This window comes from Eptatretus burgeri, chromosome 16 (assembly GCF_056783735.1).
Source record: "Eptatretus burgeri isolate ZD-2024b chromosome 16, Ebu_testis_v1, whole genome shotgun sequence".
In the NCBI taxonomy this organism is placed as follows: domain Eukaryota; kingdom Metazoa; phylum Chordata; class Myxini; order Myxiniformes; family Myxinidae; genus Eptatretus; species Eptatretus burgeri.
This window is the reverse complement of record NC_140976.1, coordinates 10,858,742-10,876,088: the sequence shown is the minus strand read 5'-3', so window position 1 is coordinate 10,876,088 and position 17,347 is coordinate 10,858,742. Positions and strand designations below refer to the sequence as shown.

Sequence of the window (17,347 nt, the reverse complement as noted above, 5' to 3'; positions counted from 1 at the left end):
GCATAAGCACGGAGTCCGATATACTCTCAATTCTCACCATTCAACGAGCACCAAGTGAACCGCCGCCGTAAATGACAATGCCCCTGGGACAATCACCCCGTCCGCGCGGAGACTTGGCTTTATCTATCCCATACACGAGCCGCGCGACATGTGATCACACGTCACGTCCTTCAATTCACCACATTGTCCCCGTCTTTAAAATGTAACTAGAGGCCCAACTAACGCACCATGATTACTTCAGCACTATAGGAGTATACATTTCAAGCAACGCGAACTATCTAAACTACAGAAGCATACATGCCAAGCAGTGAGGATTATTTTGAGTTGTAGGAGCATGGTAATGAGCATCGATATATGATATAATGAGCATATTGGAGCATGAGCATCGAGGATGCCGATAATCCCCTTTACAGATCGAGTCGGCGAGGGGGTTTTATCCGTCGACCTCTCCGGGAGTAAATGGCGGTTTCACTTGAGGGAGGCTTCCGATCCTCTTGGTGAGCCTCGACTCGTGCCGGGGATGACTCCACGATCACTCTCGGGTGGAACGCGGCAGCTCCGTCGCCACCGTTCCCGGGTGGAGTTCCTGGGGGGGGGAACACCTGGGGAGGGGATGTCAGAGGGAGGAGTGCCAGATGGTGGTGTACCTGCGGGAGGAGTACCTGAGGGAGCCAAATGGCGAACCGACACAGTGGTCTCCCTGCCATCCGGGAGTCTGACATGAGCATACTCTGGATTAGTATCGATGAGTTCGACCCCCTCCACCATGGGTTCATACTTGCTTTGTCGTACCGGGCGTTTCATGAACACCATTCCGGGATGGGTTAGCCAGTTGGGCACCGTTTGGCCGTCAACATAACGTCGCTGATGAGTAAACATTCGTTCGTGAGGAGTTGCATTGGTGGACGTGCAGAGCAAAGAGCGTATGGAATTCAGAGCGTCGAGAAGGGTAACCTCCCATTGCCCGGGGCCCAGTCCTCTTGATTTCAACGCCAGAGTTACGGCTTTCCAAATGACTCCGTTATACCGTTCCACCTGCCCATTACCCTGTGGGTTGTAACCCGTCGTTCGACTAGTTGCGATGCCGTGCTCTAATAGGAACTGTTTTAGCTCGGCCGACATGAAACACGGCTCTCTGTCTGAATGTATGTACGACGGTTTCCCGAACATAACGAAGAGGTCAGAGAGACATTTCTCGACAGTGCCCGAGGTCATATCCGAGCACGGAAATGCGAAAGGGAACCTTGAATATTCATCAACAACAGTGAATATGTATCTGTTGTCTGTCTCGGTCGGCAGGGGCCCTTTGAAGTCGATATTTAGTCTCTCGAAGGGAGAAGTGGCCTTGATCAACCTGCCAGATGCCGCGCCATAGAATCTGGGTTTTAGTTCAGCACAAACAGGGCATGAAGCATTCATTTGTTTAATATCTTCAATAGAATAGGGAAGGTTTTGTCTGCGCACGAAATGTGCCATTCTGGTTACCCCCGGGTGGCACAGAGACACATGGAGGTCTTGCAAAGCCCGACTGATTGTCGCCGAACAGTAGACCTGAGAGAAGGTATCTGCAGCAGGGTTTTCCCTCCCGGGCCGGTACACAATGTCGTAACTATAGCAAGCTAGGTCTATCCGCCATCTCATAATTTTTTCATTCTTAATTTTCCCGTTATTTTTCCCATCAAACATGAATGCAACGGATCGCTGGTCCGTGACGAGCGTGAAGTGGTTTCCCAGTAAATAGTGTCTCCATTTACGTAGGGCTTCGACAATAGCGTACGCTTCCTTCTCTATTGCTGAGTGTCTCTGCTCGCTTCCAGAGAGAGTTCTCGAGAAGAACGCGATGGGTCGCCCAGACTGATTGAGCATCGCAGCTATCGCGTGATCAGAAGCATCCGTTTCCACCACGAAGGGCACCGAGCTGTCGATCGATAATACCACGGAATTACTGATATCATCTTTGAGGCTGTGGAAAGCTTTTACAACAGCGGCATCTGGTGGGAAGTTTTTGCAATGCACTAGGGGATGTATTTTCTCGGAGTATTGAGAGATCCATCTCGCGTAGTAAGCGAACATGCTTATCACCCGGCGCATTGTCTGCAGGTCCTGAGGTGGGGGTAGCTCACGAAGTGGGCGCAATCGTTCAGGATCGGGCTTAATCGTGCCGTCGGCTATTGTGTAGCCGAGAAGGTCAATTGACTTTGCCGAGAATACGCATTTCTCGTAGTTGAGGGTCAGATTATATTTTCTAGCAATGCTCAAGAATCTGTCCAGATTCATATCATGTTCCCCCCGATCCTTACCGCACACCGTGACATTGTCCACGTAAACAAAAGTGTCTTTAAGGTTTTCATCCGAGATGATGTCGTCCATAACTCGTTGGAAGCAAGCTACTCCATTCGTGACACCAAATGGAATCCTCCTGAATTGGTAGAGGCGTCTACCTGCCTGGAACACGGTGTAAGGTTTGTCTTCCTCTCGGATGGGAATTTGATGATAGGCGCTTCGCAAATCGATGGTGCTGAATATTTTATAATTGGCCACGCGTTCGACCATCTCGTCTATGCGCGGCAAAGGGTAGGCATCGAGTTGGGTGAAACGATTGACCGTTTGAGAGTAATCGACAACCATTCGTTTCTTATGATTCTGATTAGCGGTGACCAACACCTGTGCACGCCATGGCGAATCGCTCGGTTCTATAATTCCTTCTTCCAGTAATCGCTTGGTCTCAGAAGTGATGAAGTTCATATCAGCAGTGGTATATCGCCGCGATTTGATCGCTATCGGTTTACAGACTGGCGACAAGTTAGCGAACAGCTGGGGGGACGTTACCTCTGCGGTGGTCAGAGCATTTAGAATTAGATGAGGTTTGCTTCCTCCAAAGGGTATTTCGACGCTCGTGTGCTGCTTGAGGACATTATGACCCAGAATTACGTCTGCGCATAAATCACGAAGCACCAGTACCCTTACATCCCGATGCGTGTACCCTTTTACGTCCAATTCAACATTGCAGTACCCTCGTACGCGGGACTGTAGTGATGTGGCAGCCATGCATACCGTATTGTCTGTCGGGTAGATCTTCCATTTCCTGCCCTTCACTAGCGAGCTGTTGACGAAACTCTCAGAGCTACCGGTATCAATCAGAGCTTCAGCCATATGCCCGTTAATTCGTACGTTGATGATAGCCCTGGATAGATTCCCCGGTGAGGCTGCAGTTAGTTTCTTTTGTGAGTAGAGAGCCGCAGAAGTGGGTTTATTTCTCCTTAGAATAGATTTACATACCCTGGCATAATGCCCTTTCTTGTCACAATTCATGCATGTGGCATCTCTGGTGGGGCATTTGTCGCGGGGTGTCTTTTGTACCCACAAAAGAAGCATTTACCAACCGAAGTAGTTTCTGAGGAGTTTGACGAGGTCTGGGTATCTGATTCCTCGGGTTTTCCTCCATCCTCTGTGTCAGGGGTGCCCTGTGGGGTTCCTTGAGGTTCCACCATAGCGGCGTTCATTAGCAGCATCGGTGTCCCATATGACTCAGATTGCTGCTGAGCCGTATCCATTGCTCGAGCCTGGTCGGCTACCTTTTCAAGAGTGGGTTGCGCTTTCTCCAGTAAGCATTGCCGTATGTGGGCTGACCTGAGCCCTTGGATGAACGCTTCTCTGGTCGCTTCATCTCGGTGTTCCTCGGCGGTTACGGCCCGAAAGCTGCAGTCTTTTCACAACTGCCTCAGAGCTTGCAGGAACTGATCGATGGTCTCCCCGGCTGCTTGCTTGCGTGTGTTGAGAAGATGTCGTATGTACACCTCGTTCTTCCGCTTCACGTAGAGCGTCCGCAGCTCGTTGATCGCTGCATCGTAGGTGTCGCACTCCGAGAAGAGCCTGAATACACTGGGCAAGACATGATTCACAAGGGCGGCCAATTTGTCGGCTCCCTCTTCGATGATGGTCAGATAGTGTGAGAAGGAACGGAACCAATGCGACCATTTCATTTCCGAGTCAGTCGCGTTTGGGTCTGCGTCGAACCTCTCCGGTTTGTAGATCTTGTCCATCGTTGGTTGAGAGAGCTGAGAAAACCAAATGGAATAAATTGAAATGAAAGCGAGAGAAGAACCTTCAGAGTGTAGGCTTTATTCCATTTGATTGAAGCCGCTTCTACGGGAACATCAGGGGATACAGGTGCAGCTCGGAGTACATAAGCAGTAATGTATACATGTGCAATTGATCACCGCAAAATAAATCAGCATAAGCACGGAGTCCGATATACTCTCAATTCTCACCATTCAACGAGCACCAAGTGAACCGCCGCCGTAAATGACAATGCCCCTGGGACAATCACCCATCTGCGCGGAGACTTGGCTTTATCTATCCCATGCACGAGCCGCGCGACATGTGATCACACGTCACGTCCTTCAATTCACCACACGTATGTAGACGTATTTGACGTCTTCCGGACGACCACAGAACTTACTGAACGTGTTTCTAACTTACAGCTACCGTATAATAGCGTATTGGCAGCGTTTAGGGGAATTGGTATATAAAAATGGGCTTCACAGGAGGAACCCGTCAGTGTACCAGACTCCATGTGTTTTTTTTTTGTTTTTTTTTCGGCATGATGGTCATGTTGACACTTCAATTTCTCGTGCGGTTATGATTTAAATCGTTGAGCGGCAGCCTATTAATTATATTATAACCGCACGAGAAATCGAAGTGTCAACATGACCGTCATGCCGAAAACAACAAAACAAAAAATCAAGTGAAATCCTTCAATACAGAGCGTGTGGTGAATCAAATGAGTACACTAATGTTAAAATAAGCAATTTATGCGTTTTCAGTTGATAAACAATTAAAAAGCGTACTCAGTATTTGAAATGTAAAAATCTTGTTATTATTGTGATAAGCACCTTTATATATAACAAAAGGAATGAAATCGTTCGATACAGCGTGGCAGGGGGCCGCAAAAGAATGACAGCATAAGAACTTAGCTTTCAGCATTCGGCGATCGGCGCGAAATGTGATGGTGGGCGGAAGTGACGTCTTTCGGCGCGAAATGCGATGGTGGACGGAAGTGACGTCTTTCGGCGCGAAATGCGATGGTGGGCGGAAGTGACGTCTTTCGTTCGTTCGTACATGAGGGGCGCGTTTCTTCGTTTTTTTTTCCGTCAAGCAGTAAATTAAATGGTTTTCACATATATAACACGTTAGTTTCACAAATTTCCATTGAAATACTCGAGTATTTCTGTCAATTGTCGCCATTTCCGTCGAGGTTACGCACTGCATCTACCGGACGACCGTCATTGGCTGTCTTGTGTCACGTGGGGGGGGGGGGGACCCACCGGAGACGTGGTGGACAACGCCGGGACATTTCAAACTCGGTGCAATTGTATACAGCGCACGCGCTGTAAAAACACATGGAGTCTGGAACACTGACGGGTTCCTCCTGTGAACCCCATTTTTATATACCAATTCCCCTAAACGCTGCCAATACGCCATTATACGGTAGCTGTAAGTTAGAAACACGTTCAGTAAGTTCTGTGGTCGTCCGGAAGACGTCAAATACGTCTACATACGTCAATATGCGTTGGAGATACATTACACATAGGTTCAAAGCACGTTACTCATAGGTTAGAAATAAGTTTCAGGTACGCTCGACCAATGGTTCTCAACCTGGGGGTCGCGACCCCCCGAGGGGTCGTGAGATTGTTTTTGGGGGTCGCGGGAAGGTTGTCAAAACAAATAAACAAACAAATATATTGTTACGAATTTGGGAATTCGATTGCACACAACATTCAGGTTCCTTTAGTCAGTTATGTCGATAAGTACTTGTTCCCCAGATAGCTCACCTTCCATTGTTTAATGGGCGGAAATCGATTAGATGCGCTGTGATTTAATTTAATAGTTAGGGAGCGATCCCAACACAATGGAGACGCCCCTCCCCCTCTTCTGCGAAGAGGAAGAAGAGCCCTCTTCTTTTTTTTTCTTTTTTTTTGGGGGGGGGTCGTGGCTACAAAAGGTTGAGAACCACTGCGCTAGATATTACCTCGACGTATTTCGACTTATGAGTAACTTACAAGTAACGTGTGTCAACGATCGCGTAACGTCCCTACAACACGTTACTCATAGGTTAGAAATAAGTTTTGGGTACGCTAAACATTAACTCGACGTGTTTCGACTTATGAGTAACTTACAAGTAACGTGTGTCGACGTGTGTCAACGATCGCGTAACGTGCCTACAACTTATGGCTGGCGTTATGCGGAACGTGTGAGTCATACGCTGGCATACGTCGAAAAATTTTCAGCATGTTAAAATTTGTCGACGAGCTCGGCATACTACGACGTATGTCAGCGTGCTTCAGCGTGCTCTTAACGTATACAAAACTTACCCATAACGTATTCGACGTGTGCCAGCGTTTTAGACAAATTTTTCATACGTCGACATACTCTGGCTAAATCGTCAAGGTGTGGACAGGGCCTTTGCCAATATGCAATAAAGGTTAAAAAAAACGCTTTGCAGAGCTGGATTTGGTTGACAGAATGCCAAAATAATTGTGGCAAGAGATTACTGCGTTTAAGCAGATTATTGTATTGCCTCCTCGCCTCCAGCTTCCTTAAGGGTGTGGAAAACAAACAACCAGGGGCTTCGCTCTAACCTGACAGATATTGTATCTCCATACAGGTTACCACTCACAAACCAGACATAATCTGTGAAACGGAAACTTTCCTCCTTCAAGACGTCTCTGACTCCCTCGTGTCTCTCCCTGGTTACTCCCTCCTCTGGTATGACAGACCTGAGCCTCGTCCTGGCAGCGAAGTTGCTCTCTTCATTAAAAAAAAACTCCATTCCTCATTCTGCATGCACTGCCCTCACTCTACCACACCCCCAAGAGTACCTCTGGCTTCGAGTTCCCCTCCGCTCCCATCAATTGTTTGTACTGTATGTGTGTTGTACCGTCCACTAAACATTGATGACCCCATTTACATCTCACTCACCGACAACATGGACCAACTTCTATCCTCATCCCAACTCTCTCTTCCTCATATGAGGTGATTTCAATTGTCATCATGTCAGTTGGCTGGGTGTGGATACCTCTCTCTCCTATCATGGCACTTCAGCAAAGGACTTCTGCAACTCATTGGGACTGACAAAATCTGTCAACTTCCCGACCCGGATCTCAGACAATGGTACATCATCTCTTCTGGATTTCATGATGACCAATTTTCCTTCAAATATCTGCTGTTCTTCTTCTGCTCCATTTTGGTTCATATGACCATATGCTTGTTGAAGTAGACATCTCTCTGGCCATTCTCAGAGAGCCACCTCAGTGTCAGAGTCTGGCATTTGACTCAGTCCAGCCAGCAGGGACCTCAAACAGCCATCAAACTTCGAGCTTGGTCTCCAATTTCCAATGTCTCTGACATAAACTCATCCTGGGAGTGTTTTCAAAAAAAAACTTGCTCTCTCTCTCATGCACAGATTTATCCCTCTCATCTTTAGGTGTCATACCCATCCTCCCACCCATGGTACACTGAAGCCTGTGGTGAAGCAGTGGCCCTGAAACAACTTCCCTTCACCTCATGGAAAGAAAATCCAATGAAGACAATCCCAGTTCCTTCCACAAAACTCAGAACAAGTGTGTGTCTACCCTCAGCAGAGCCGGAAAAAAACATCTTTCCAATCACACGACTTTACTCCCAAACCTGTCTCCCTCCTCCAAATCCTGGTGGCATCTGGTTAAGTCTGTTTCTGGTGTATGTTTCCCTCCATATGCCTGCTGTTGGCTTAATGGTTAGGGTGGTGGGCTTGGGATCCCAGGATCCTGAGTTCAAATCCCCCCCTGGCTGTTGAATTCACACCAGGTGGGGTCGACTATGCCTGTCATCCTTCCGAGGTCGGCAAAATGAGTGCCAGCTTGTTGATATCCTGTGTCGGAGTGGCGACCCATCTAGGATTGTGCCCAATCGCCAAGGAGACTGCTAAGGTAGCACCAACGCTCTGCATAGAAGTACGGTTCCAATGGAGGGATGGATGGATTTCCCCTCCATCCCCTCCCTTACCTCAAATGGCCGCACAGCTGACACTGCCCGTGAAAAGGCTGAATGCTTTAACTCTGTCTTTGCTTCAAAATCTTGAATCCCAAACCCATCGCCTTCTCTGCCCACCTTACTCAGTTGCTCCTGGACTCTGTGTCCTTTTCTCCGAACAATCTGGAGAGTTTGCTGTCTAATCTCGACTCTGAGTCTGCAACCGGACCAGATGGCATCAGCCCACCTGCCCTAAAAACCTGCTCCGCTGCTGTTGCTCACCCTCTCTCTGTTCTATTCACCCTTTCATTTGCTCAAGGTCATCTGCCAACTGCTTGGAAATCAGTAAATATTACTGCTTTACATAAAAAATGAGCAAAAACAGATCCCTGCAACTACAGACCAATCAGCCTTTTCCCAATCATCAGCAAGGTCATGGAATCCATCATTACTTCAGATGTTAAATCTTTTATTTCCTCTTCTCCAATTGCTTAATTTTCAATCATCAATTTGAGTTCATAACAGGTCACTTTACCCTGGACATGCTACTTCTGCTTTCCTAACAATGGATAGAAGACCTCAATACCAGACATGAGATCAGAGCCATCTCCCTAGACATATCATGAGCCTTTGATATTGTCTGGCACCCCGCACTGCTCACGAAACTCTCTTCCTATAGTCCACATGGCAATCTCGACTAATGGCTCACGGACTTCCTCTCCCGTCATAGCCAATGCATGGCTCCGAATGGAATTCTCTCATCTCCTCTTCCTCTCCAGGCTGGAGTTCCTCGTTTTAGTGTTCTGGTTCCTGTGCTTTTTTTAATAATCATCAATGATCTCTCCGACTCTCTGGAAAATCCTCTTTATGTTTTTTGCTGATGACTTCACCCTCTGCCAGCACCATCTTTCATCCCTCATATTGACAAGCAGCAGCCTCTGCACTCTCTGCAGATCCTGATAAAATCACAAGCTGGTCAAACACTTGGAACATGTCTTTCAATCATGACAAATCTCACTCCCTCACTCTGTCTCTCAGAAAGGACTGTATGGACACCCCCACCACCACCTCCCACCCCTCCCCTCCCCCACCACCCCTCCTCTACCCCCACCGCTTCCATAAAGCAAGGAACACAGCACCTGGTGCTTTTCAATTTGCAAGCTTTAAAGAGCTAGAAAATGGGGAAGCATCCACCATGTGACGATGAAATCCCAATATAACTCTTTGAGGTCGTTGTTAAAAATTCCATGGAGGGCAAAAATAACTAGAACAGCACTCGGAAGAGCGATACCTCCACAAGGCTGAACATTTTACGTTTTGTATCCCACTGATAGGCCGGATCTGTATCCAGACTTGCACCAAAATCTAATCGACTTGTTCTTGCCCACCTAACCAACTCATCCACCAAGTTTTGTCACAACATGTCCACAACTTTTTGAAATATTGTGCAATATATTGTATTTAATGCCATCACTAAATGGTGAAGGAAGCACTTTAAAAATTGTAGTATCCGGATCCGGATCTTCAACAAAATCTCATAATTTCGTCCTCGTCGCACACCCAACCTCACCACTGAATTTCGTCTGAATCCGTCCACAACTTTTTGAGATATCCTGCTCAGAGACAAACAGAGAGAAAAAGAAATACAGACACACAGGGGTGAAAACTTTACCTCCGTCTATCTTCGGTGGCGGAGGTAACAAACAAATCGGTGCTTGAATAAACTGGGCCACCTTGCACATTACAAGTGTTGATACTACAACAGAAACTGTCATACTTTGGACACACCATGTGTGCAGAAAATGAAGTTCTCGAGAGATCAACCGTGCTGGGTAATGTTGAGGGAAGAAGAGGATGAGGTAGACCGTGTATCTGCTGGATGGATGGGCTGAAGGCCGTCTTTGCCAGAGCTTCAGGAAATAGTGCAGGAAGGAATATTTAGAGAAAACCTTTTCATGAATGTCACTAGAAGTCGGACACGACTTGACGGAACAAGAAAACTTGTCAATAACAAAATAAAGTATTAAAGTGACGCCAAAGCATTTTGGTTCCACAACTGCAATTGTTGAATGTCGGATGAGAGACAAAGCCTACTGTCGTTAAAACTAGATTTGCAGCCCAACTTGCAAGCTGTGTTCAGCGTTTTGTCTTGTTGGGTAATATATGATGCAATCACTTCTGAGCAGCAAATTTTGCATGGAATAAATATGTTGGAATAGATTTCCAACTTTTCCTTATTTCACTGAAAGTAGTGCTCCAAGGACTGTTATAATGGTTTCCTTCTTTTTTATGTTTCAGGATCTGAAATGCAGATTCAACAAGTCCCTGGTGGCAGCAAAGTGCAAAGGATTTCGACGCATTCAAAGTCGCAATGAGACAGCCCTAAAAATTGCCGTTGCTGCAATTGGACCGATCTCCGTCGCAATCGATGCTTCATCCATTTTGTTCCAGTTTTACAAAAGTGGTAAAACCATGGGACTGGGAAATAAAACATTCTGGTCGAGCAGGATGGGGTAGAAAGAGTTCAGCCAGGTGGAACAATTCTCGACTAAAATTTCATTCTGGAACCGGCTGGCTCCAGACCTGACATTTGATGGAAGGTGGAGATGTTATTAAATTTGTTTAGGGTGCTAGCAATAAGTTGCTTTATCTCCATGAAAGACACCATGGGATATTTAATGTCTATCAATAGCTCTAATGTCGGTAGACGGGTCCTCCGGCTTAATGTCATTCCGATGGATGGTACACATGCTCGTGCCTCATCCAGCATGCGAAACACCGGACCAGGGTGACGGTTATTGCTTGGTCAACATTCAAACCCAGACTTATAGACAGCTCAAAAAAAGTGTGCATACCTCTAAGCTATCCTGCCTCCACTAGAAATCCACTGTGTATCAAAACAATGAAATAAAAAATTAATTGATTGCAAGACCAACACATTTAAATATCTTGTTGTTTTTTTAGGAAAAGTGTAAACTGATGGATTTGCATGCTTGCTTACCTGCAGGTGTTTATGATGATCAATCCTGTAACCACCTTCTAAACCATGCTGTCTTGGTGGTTGGATACGGTGAACTGGATGGAAAAGACTACTGGCTCGTCAAAAACAGGTAATTTTAGGTTCATTCTCATTTACTTAAATTCATTTTTCTTTCTTGGGAAAAGTATTCGACTTTTATGTTCCTGAAAACAAATACACACATTTGATTTGAAGAACCACAGATTTTCGCAGTCAATGCGTGGCTCTTAATGGAGTTCTCTCATCTCCTCTTCCTGTCCAGGCTTGAGTTCCTCAAGGGAGCGTTCTGGGCCCTGTTCTTTTTCTGGTTTTCATCAATGATCTCTCCGACTGGAAAATCCTCCATCTCTTTGCTGATGACTCCACCCTCTGCTGTACCATCTCTCATCCCTCAGATTGGCAAACAGCAGCCTCTTCACTCTCTGCAGACCTGGATAAATCACAAGCTTGTCAAACACTTGGAAAATATCTTTCAATCATGACCAATCTCAGACCCTCACCATGTCTCTCCGAAAGGACCGTCTGGAAACCCCCATCTACTTTCTCACCAACCCTCTTGAAGATGTCCTTTCATTCAAGCTTTTGGGTCTTACTATCTGCCATGATCTTTCCTGGGAAAGGCACATTTCTAAGATGGCCTCCAAAGCCAGTCGCCGACTAGGCATCCTCCGTCGTGCAAAGTCCTTCCTTGGCACACCTGTGCTACTAACCACATGCAAAGCTTTCCTTCTCAGTCTTATGGAGTACTGCTCTCCCCTCTGGGCTGGTGCTCCCGCCTCTCACCTTTCTCGGCTTCACGCTGTGGAAACCAAGGCATTTAGGATCATTGGTATCTCCCGTGATGAGGTTGAGTCTTTGGATCTCTCATTCTCTCACCGCAGGCAGGTCGGTGGTCTTTCTGTCTTCCACTGTTTCCTCTCTGGCCTGCCCCCACCCCCCCCCCCCATATTTCTGCAGGGCACTCAAGGTCTGCCAGCAACCCCCTTTCGGGTAAAACTACCAAAATCAAGAATCTCTGCTCACCTTCACTCTTTCATTCCTCTTTTTTCCCACCTTTGGAACAAACTCCCACACTCTCTTCAATGTTATGTGTGTTAGCTCTTATAAAAGCCTCAAAAATGTATACGTAAAAAAATAAAAGGAACCAGTTGCCTTTTGTTATCATACCTTAAGGAGGAGAGGAGATTGGGGCCATACTCTGTGCAAAGCATTGTTGCTGCTTCAACAGTCTCCATGGCTATTGGGCACAATCCTGAACATGTCACCACTCCGACACAGGATACCAGCATGCTGGAACTCATTTTGCCCACCTCAGAAGGATGACAGACCGAGTTAACCCCACCTGGTATTAATTCAACCGCTACATGGGATTTGAATTCAGGACCCTAGGATCCAAATCCTGCCACCATAACCATTAAGCCAAGACCAGGCATATACCTTAAGGAGACGTTATTATCTAATTTTTCAAACTGAAAATATATTTCAACATCAGATCCATGATCTATCTTGACCTTAGTTTGAAAAAGTTTGCCATTAATGCAGCAAATGCAACTTTAGTGAATTTCACACAGGCAGAGAGGGTGTGTAATGAGCATCTGGCATAAACACATTTTCTATTTGCTGTGAAAGTTAGAATCATAAAACACATCTGCTATACTGTCTAACCTGGCAGACAACATATTATAACATCCTATAAGCAAACCATTACCTTCATTCATTTACAGTTACCTTTCCACCCATCAGCCGTCATACACCGAGGCGATGATTCCTTCAATATCAGCTTTTAAATACAAAGCACTTTTGTGATTGTTGGCAACAGACATTAGGAGGATGAAAATGTTTGTAATCTGGACAATCACTTCTGTGCTCAACATATCTTGGAGGGATAATCACTTCCAATAAGGAAGTGAGAAGAGAAGGTGAACAGACATCACCAACCGAATAGGATGGAAAATATGGATACAGGAAAAACTTTAATTTGGATCACAACCCGCATAACTGGGAAAACACTGAGACATTTAGAATAGTCATCCTTCATAATATTTAAACAACAGATATTGAAGCAAATGGAAGATCCGAATAACAGTGGGCAAAGGGTCAACAGACACAAAATGGGGACAAAGGAAAATAGTTGTTGAAGAACAAATGGATGTTTCACAGCACAAAAAGAAGAATTGTGGTGAAGGGGGGTCATGTTCCTTTATTGTCTTCGTTTTTCCCCAACATCGCCGCAAACTTTTATAATGCCATCATAATGCAACACAAAAGCCCCTCCAAAAAATATTAAGACAAATCTGTTCACATCTGCCTTTCAAAGGAGCTCAGAACTCATACGTCCTATAATTTTTATACTTTGGGTCTACTGCATCTCGTCAATCGTGTTATGCAAGGACAATAAGGATGTAAAGTGAAACATCCGATAATCATCAAATACAATCATTCTCAGCATTTGAAATTTGAGTTTCGTTCCCTGCTAAGTGGATGCACATAATAAACACGTACATTTACATGTTCAGTATAAGAGTACCGTTTTTCCCAGTGTATAAATCGCACTTTTTTATTGACAAAAGGAGGAAAAAGTTGGGGTTGCGGTTAATACACGGGTAATAGAAAACAATATTAGTCTTAAAAACGATCAATGCTGAATTTTAATTATATTCCAAGTGAACACTTTTTTTCGCAGTCGGAACTGTTGTAAAGCTCAATTCCGCAGTTTAAATTTTGAAAATCGGATCAGGTAAAGAGATTATACAGCGTTTTATTAACTGTGTGCAGAAATTAAATAATGCCATGCTCCATAACGTCTGGAGACGCCTGGAGACACCCGGCGTTTTGGTGCGTGGCGTACATAGAGCCTCGCGGCTCTGGGAATGGCATTAAGCACAAAAGAAGAACATCTTGTCTCACATCCAAAGAATAATTATTCACAATAGCTGGAGTCCAATAATGGAGCACCCACCTTAAATAAGCTTGCGCACAATATGACAATCAACTCTATTGGTCACGAGAAGGACCGATTCACCGTCATGCTCACCTGCACTGCAGACTGTGGCAAGCTTCCAGCATATATCATGTTGAAGAGGAAGACAATGCCCAAAGACAAGTTTCCAGCCGGTGTCATTGTTTGTGCGCAGCAGAAGTGGTGGATCGACGAGGGATTGGTCCAGGACTGGGTGCGCACAGTCTGGAGTAGCTGGATGGCGGTCTCTCCTGACGACGGAGAATGCTAGTCCTGGATGCATTCAGTTGTCACAAGTCCGATGACACCAAAGTGCTGCTCCGTCGGACCAACACTTATCTCGTCATTATCCCAGGTGGGATGACATCGCTCCTGCAGCCCTCGATGTGTCAACAAACCTTTCAAGGAAGGGCTACGTCGCTGCTGGTCCGACTGAATAATGAGTGGAGAGAAGACCAACACCAAGAGTGGGAGGATGAGAAAGGTCGACCTTCCGATGATCTGTGGCTGGATCGTCAAGTTGAAGGAGGAGATACCGTCGGACATCATCAAAAGAGCATTTCTGAAATGCTGCATCCCCAACAACATGGACGGCACAGAAAAAGACATAATCTAGGAGGAGGTGGCTGCAAATGACGATGACAGCAACGTGGATAACGACGGGGACTTGTTCTACTCTGATTTAGACAAGGAGTTACGTGCCGTCTTCGACAAGGAAAGCATTGACGAGGATTTCCTGGAGTTTCGATGAAAAGCTTCATCAAACGCAAACGGCCCTTTTCAGGGCCACAAAATGCACAATAAATATGTTTGATACCGGTCGGTACAAATCCATTTTCTTCCTTTTTCTCATAACAAATAAAATCCTCTTTAGTATTGAAAAAAAAATAAGAAAGAAAAATAAAAACTTCTTGGTATCCTCTCCTCTCTCTTCAACTTCTTGAAAATGAGAATGAGATTGTTAGACGAAATGAAGCAGACATGGAAGTAAGCATGTTAATACCTTTGTCCCATCACTTTGTTCCGTTCACTCATAATTCATGTTCATGTTCATCAAGTTTTTTTATTTTTTATTTTTTGAGGGTGAAAAACAGGGGTAAAGTTAATACACGGCCACGGTTTATACACCGGAAAATACGGTACTTTATTTTCGTTCACTCATTATTATCCATGTTCATGAAGAAGTTTGAGCAAATTAACAAGTTGTCTTGCTTAACTCATGCAGACAGTTGTTGTCATATTGTTGATGTAAATTATAAAATAAAATATTCACCGAATGTCCGAATGCATGTCCATCTTGTGTTTGCAGCTGGGGTGTAAAGTGGGGAATGAACGGATACGTGCTTATGAGTCGAAACAAGAACAATCAGTGTGGAATAGCAAGTGCTGCTATTTTTCCCCTCGTCAAGGTATGAATTTTGAAAGGTTTTCTTGTTGGGATTTTGCTGCATCATTGATTGCTGGTGGATCGTTAATTAATTAATTATTTTGCAAGGTGGACTTGCTTTGGCCCGCAGAGAGGTGGAGTAAATCTCTAGTTCGCGTTGCAGGTGCTCTTTATGCTTGTGGACTCAGCTCGTCGAGCGTGTTAAGGGTTGAACTAAGTGACTTTTATGAAAAGTATTTACGTTTAAGCTGAATAAGCACAAATTTAATGCATTAAGGAGAGTGGGGAGAGCAGGACATAAAGCAGGGGAAGAGTGGAGGGGGATGAAGAGAAGACGGAGTGAGTGGGGTGGAGGTAGGGATGAGTGCTCGAGGGTAGGCGTGAGTAGGCAAGTGTGGAAGGAGAGCTGAGAGGTTGGCAGGGGGTAGGTGGGTAGCGACTGGAGAGACAGCAGTGTTTGCATGCACGCACACAAGATTATGACAACAGGGTAGGGTAGTACGTCAGCCAGGGCAACGCAGCTGATTGATGACCTGAGCGTCCCAAACTGATGAAGATGGTACTGGCTCTGCCAGGTGGGCAGTGGTTCAGTAGCAAGATTAGGCTATGTGGTGGAAAACTCGAAACCTTACTCAAGTAACTCCAGTCACAATACAGGTTGAATCATTTATTTAATATATGACCATGGAGAAAGACAATCAATCCAACGTCATTGCTCTTTAGGTTGATGTTCCAAAGAGAGTTTCTTATGCAGGGAATAGAAATGGGAAGGTGATCCACTCGCATGTAAGCAAACTGACCGATCACATTCTGATAAGAGACAAACAGAACGTTTTGAAGGATGTGGTCATGACTCTTTGTTTCAAAGGTAAATTCCTATGGTATGTTCTTGAGCACTTTCAAGCTTTATCAGATATTTGCATTGCTTCGCTGTCCTCGCCCTTCATGACCATTGCATAATGTATACTGTACTTCATTTCAACATAACAATGCACTGTGTTCATGTGATTCTGAGAGATTTAATACACAGCACATTTGTAATTCATCAATTAGAATTAAGCATTCCTGAATCAAACTGGCACCTGAACAAAGGCAGCTTTATTTAACTTGCCAACCAAGTGAAATAAAGAAAATATTATATTGTTACACAGTTAACTAACACACTATATCTATTCATTATAAAACAAACATCAGTGTGCAATGAAACATTATCAAGTATATTTTTAAAGTATCAGAACAGCAAGCATAAGAGAAGGGTGCACATTTCATTTAACTAAGCATGGACTAATTATAATCAGATCTTTCGCCAGGCTCAGATGTGCTTGGGCCAGCACGGGGATTATACATTCGTTATTATTATTGTCATCTGGTTTGAAATGTTCACATTGAGTGGTACGGTGCTGGTGTTGAGCATTTACTCGTGGATTCAGGAGAGCACTTTCTCAACAAAAGGCAAACAATCTATTAATCAATGATCCTAAGTTTTCAAAAGATATGTTACAGTTATATGGAACTAACAAGACTACAGTATACTTGAACAAAGATCCTATTCCACTCATTCATGGTTTCTCAAGCAAACATTGCAACGAGTAAAACAAAGAAACTCACAAACTATGGACAGTCCACTCTGCAAACATAATGAATTCTGTCTCTCTCATTGTCAGAGACCCAATAAGCATGTTGCATGCTGCAGGTATTTAAAATATTTATCTCAACTCTGTGTCAGTGGCTTTATCCATGATGCTTTCTGGTGAAACCTTCCTTATTTGGTGACAAAATGACTTTAGCCAATGCTTTAAAACAGATTTCATACCTCCATATTGTTTAAGAGCATTTGAAAGCATATAAAGAAAAATAAGTACGTAATGTGTGGACAAAAAGCACTTATCCCAATCTGAAAAAATATTTGTTTCAGCATGATCAATATAGAAACACCAATGCTTTGCAATAGCCATGCGATCCACAGAGC

At 44.8% G+C, this 17,347-nt stretch overlaps 1 protein-coding gene across 2 annotated transcripts in view; it reads left to right on the top strand.

Annotated features, from left to right (window-relative positions):
- LOC147010507 (cathepsin K-like) overlaps positions 1-17,347 on the top strand; it is a 43,272-nt gene that overhangs the window by 20,475 nt on the left and 5,450 nt on the right. Inside the window, exons 7-9 of one of the 2 annotated variants that reach the window (XM_085858916.1) lie at positions 10,312-10,477; positions 11,021-11,123; positions 15,301-15,400. In XM_085858916.1, coding sequence (XP_085715042.1) covers positions 10,312-10,477; positions 11,021-11,123; positions 15,301-15,400 — 369 coding nt within the window. Of the gene's footprint in view, positions 1-10,311; positions 10,478-11,020; positions 11,124-15,300; positions 15,407-17,347 lie in introns of those variants that run through there. The other variant, XM_085858917.1, reaches the window with a different exon arrangement.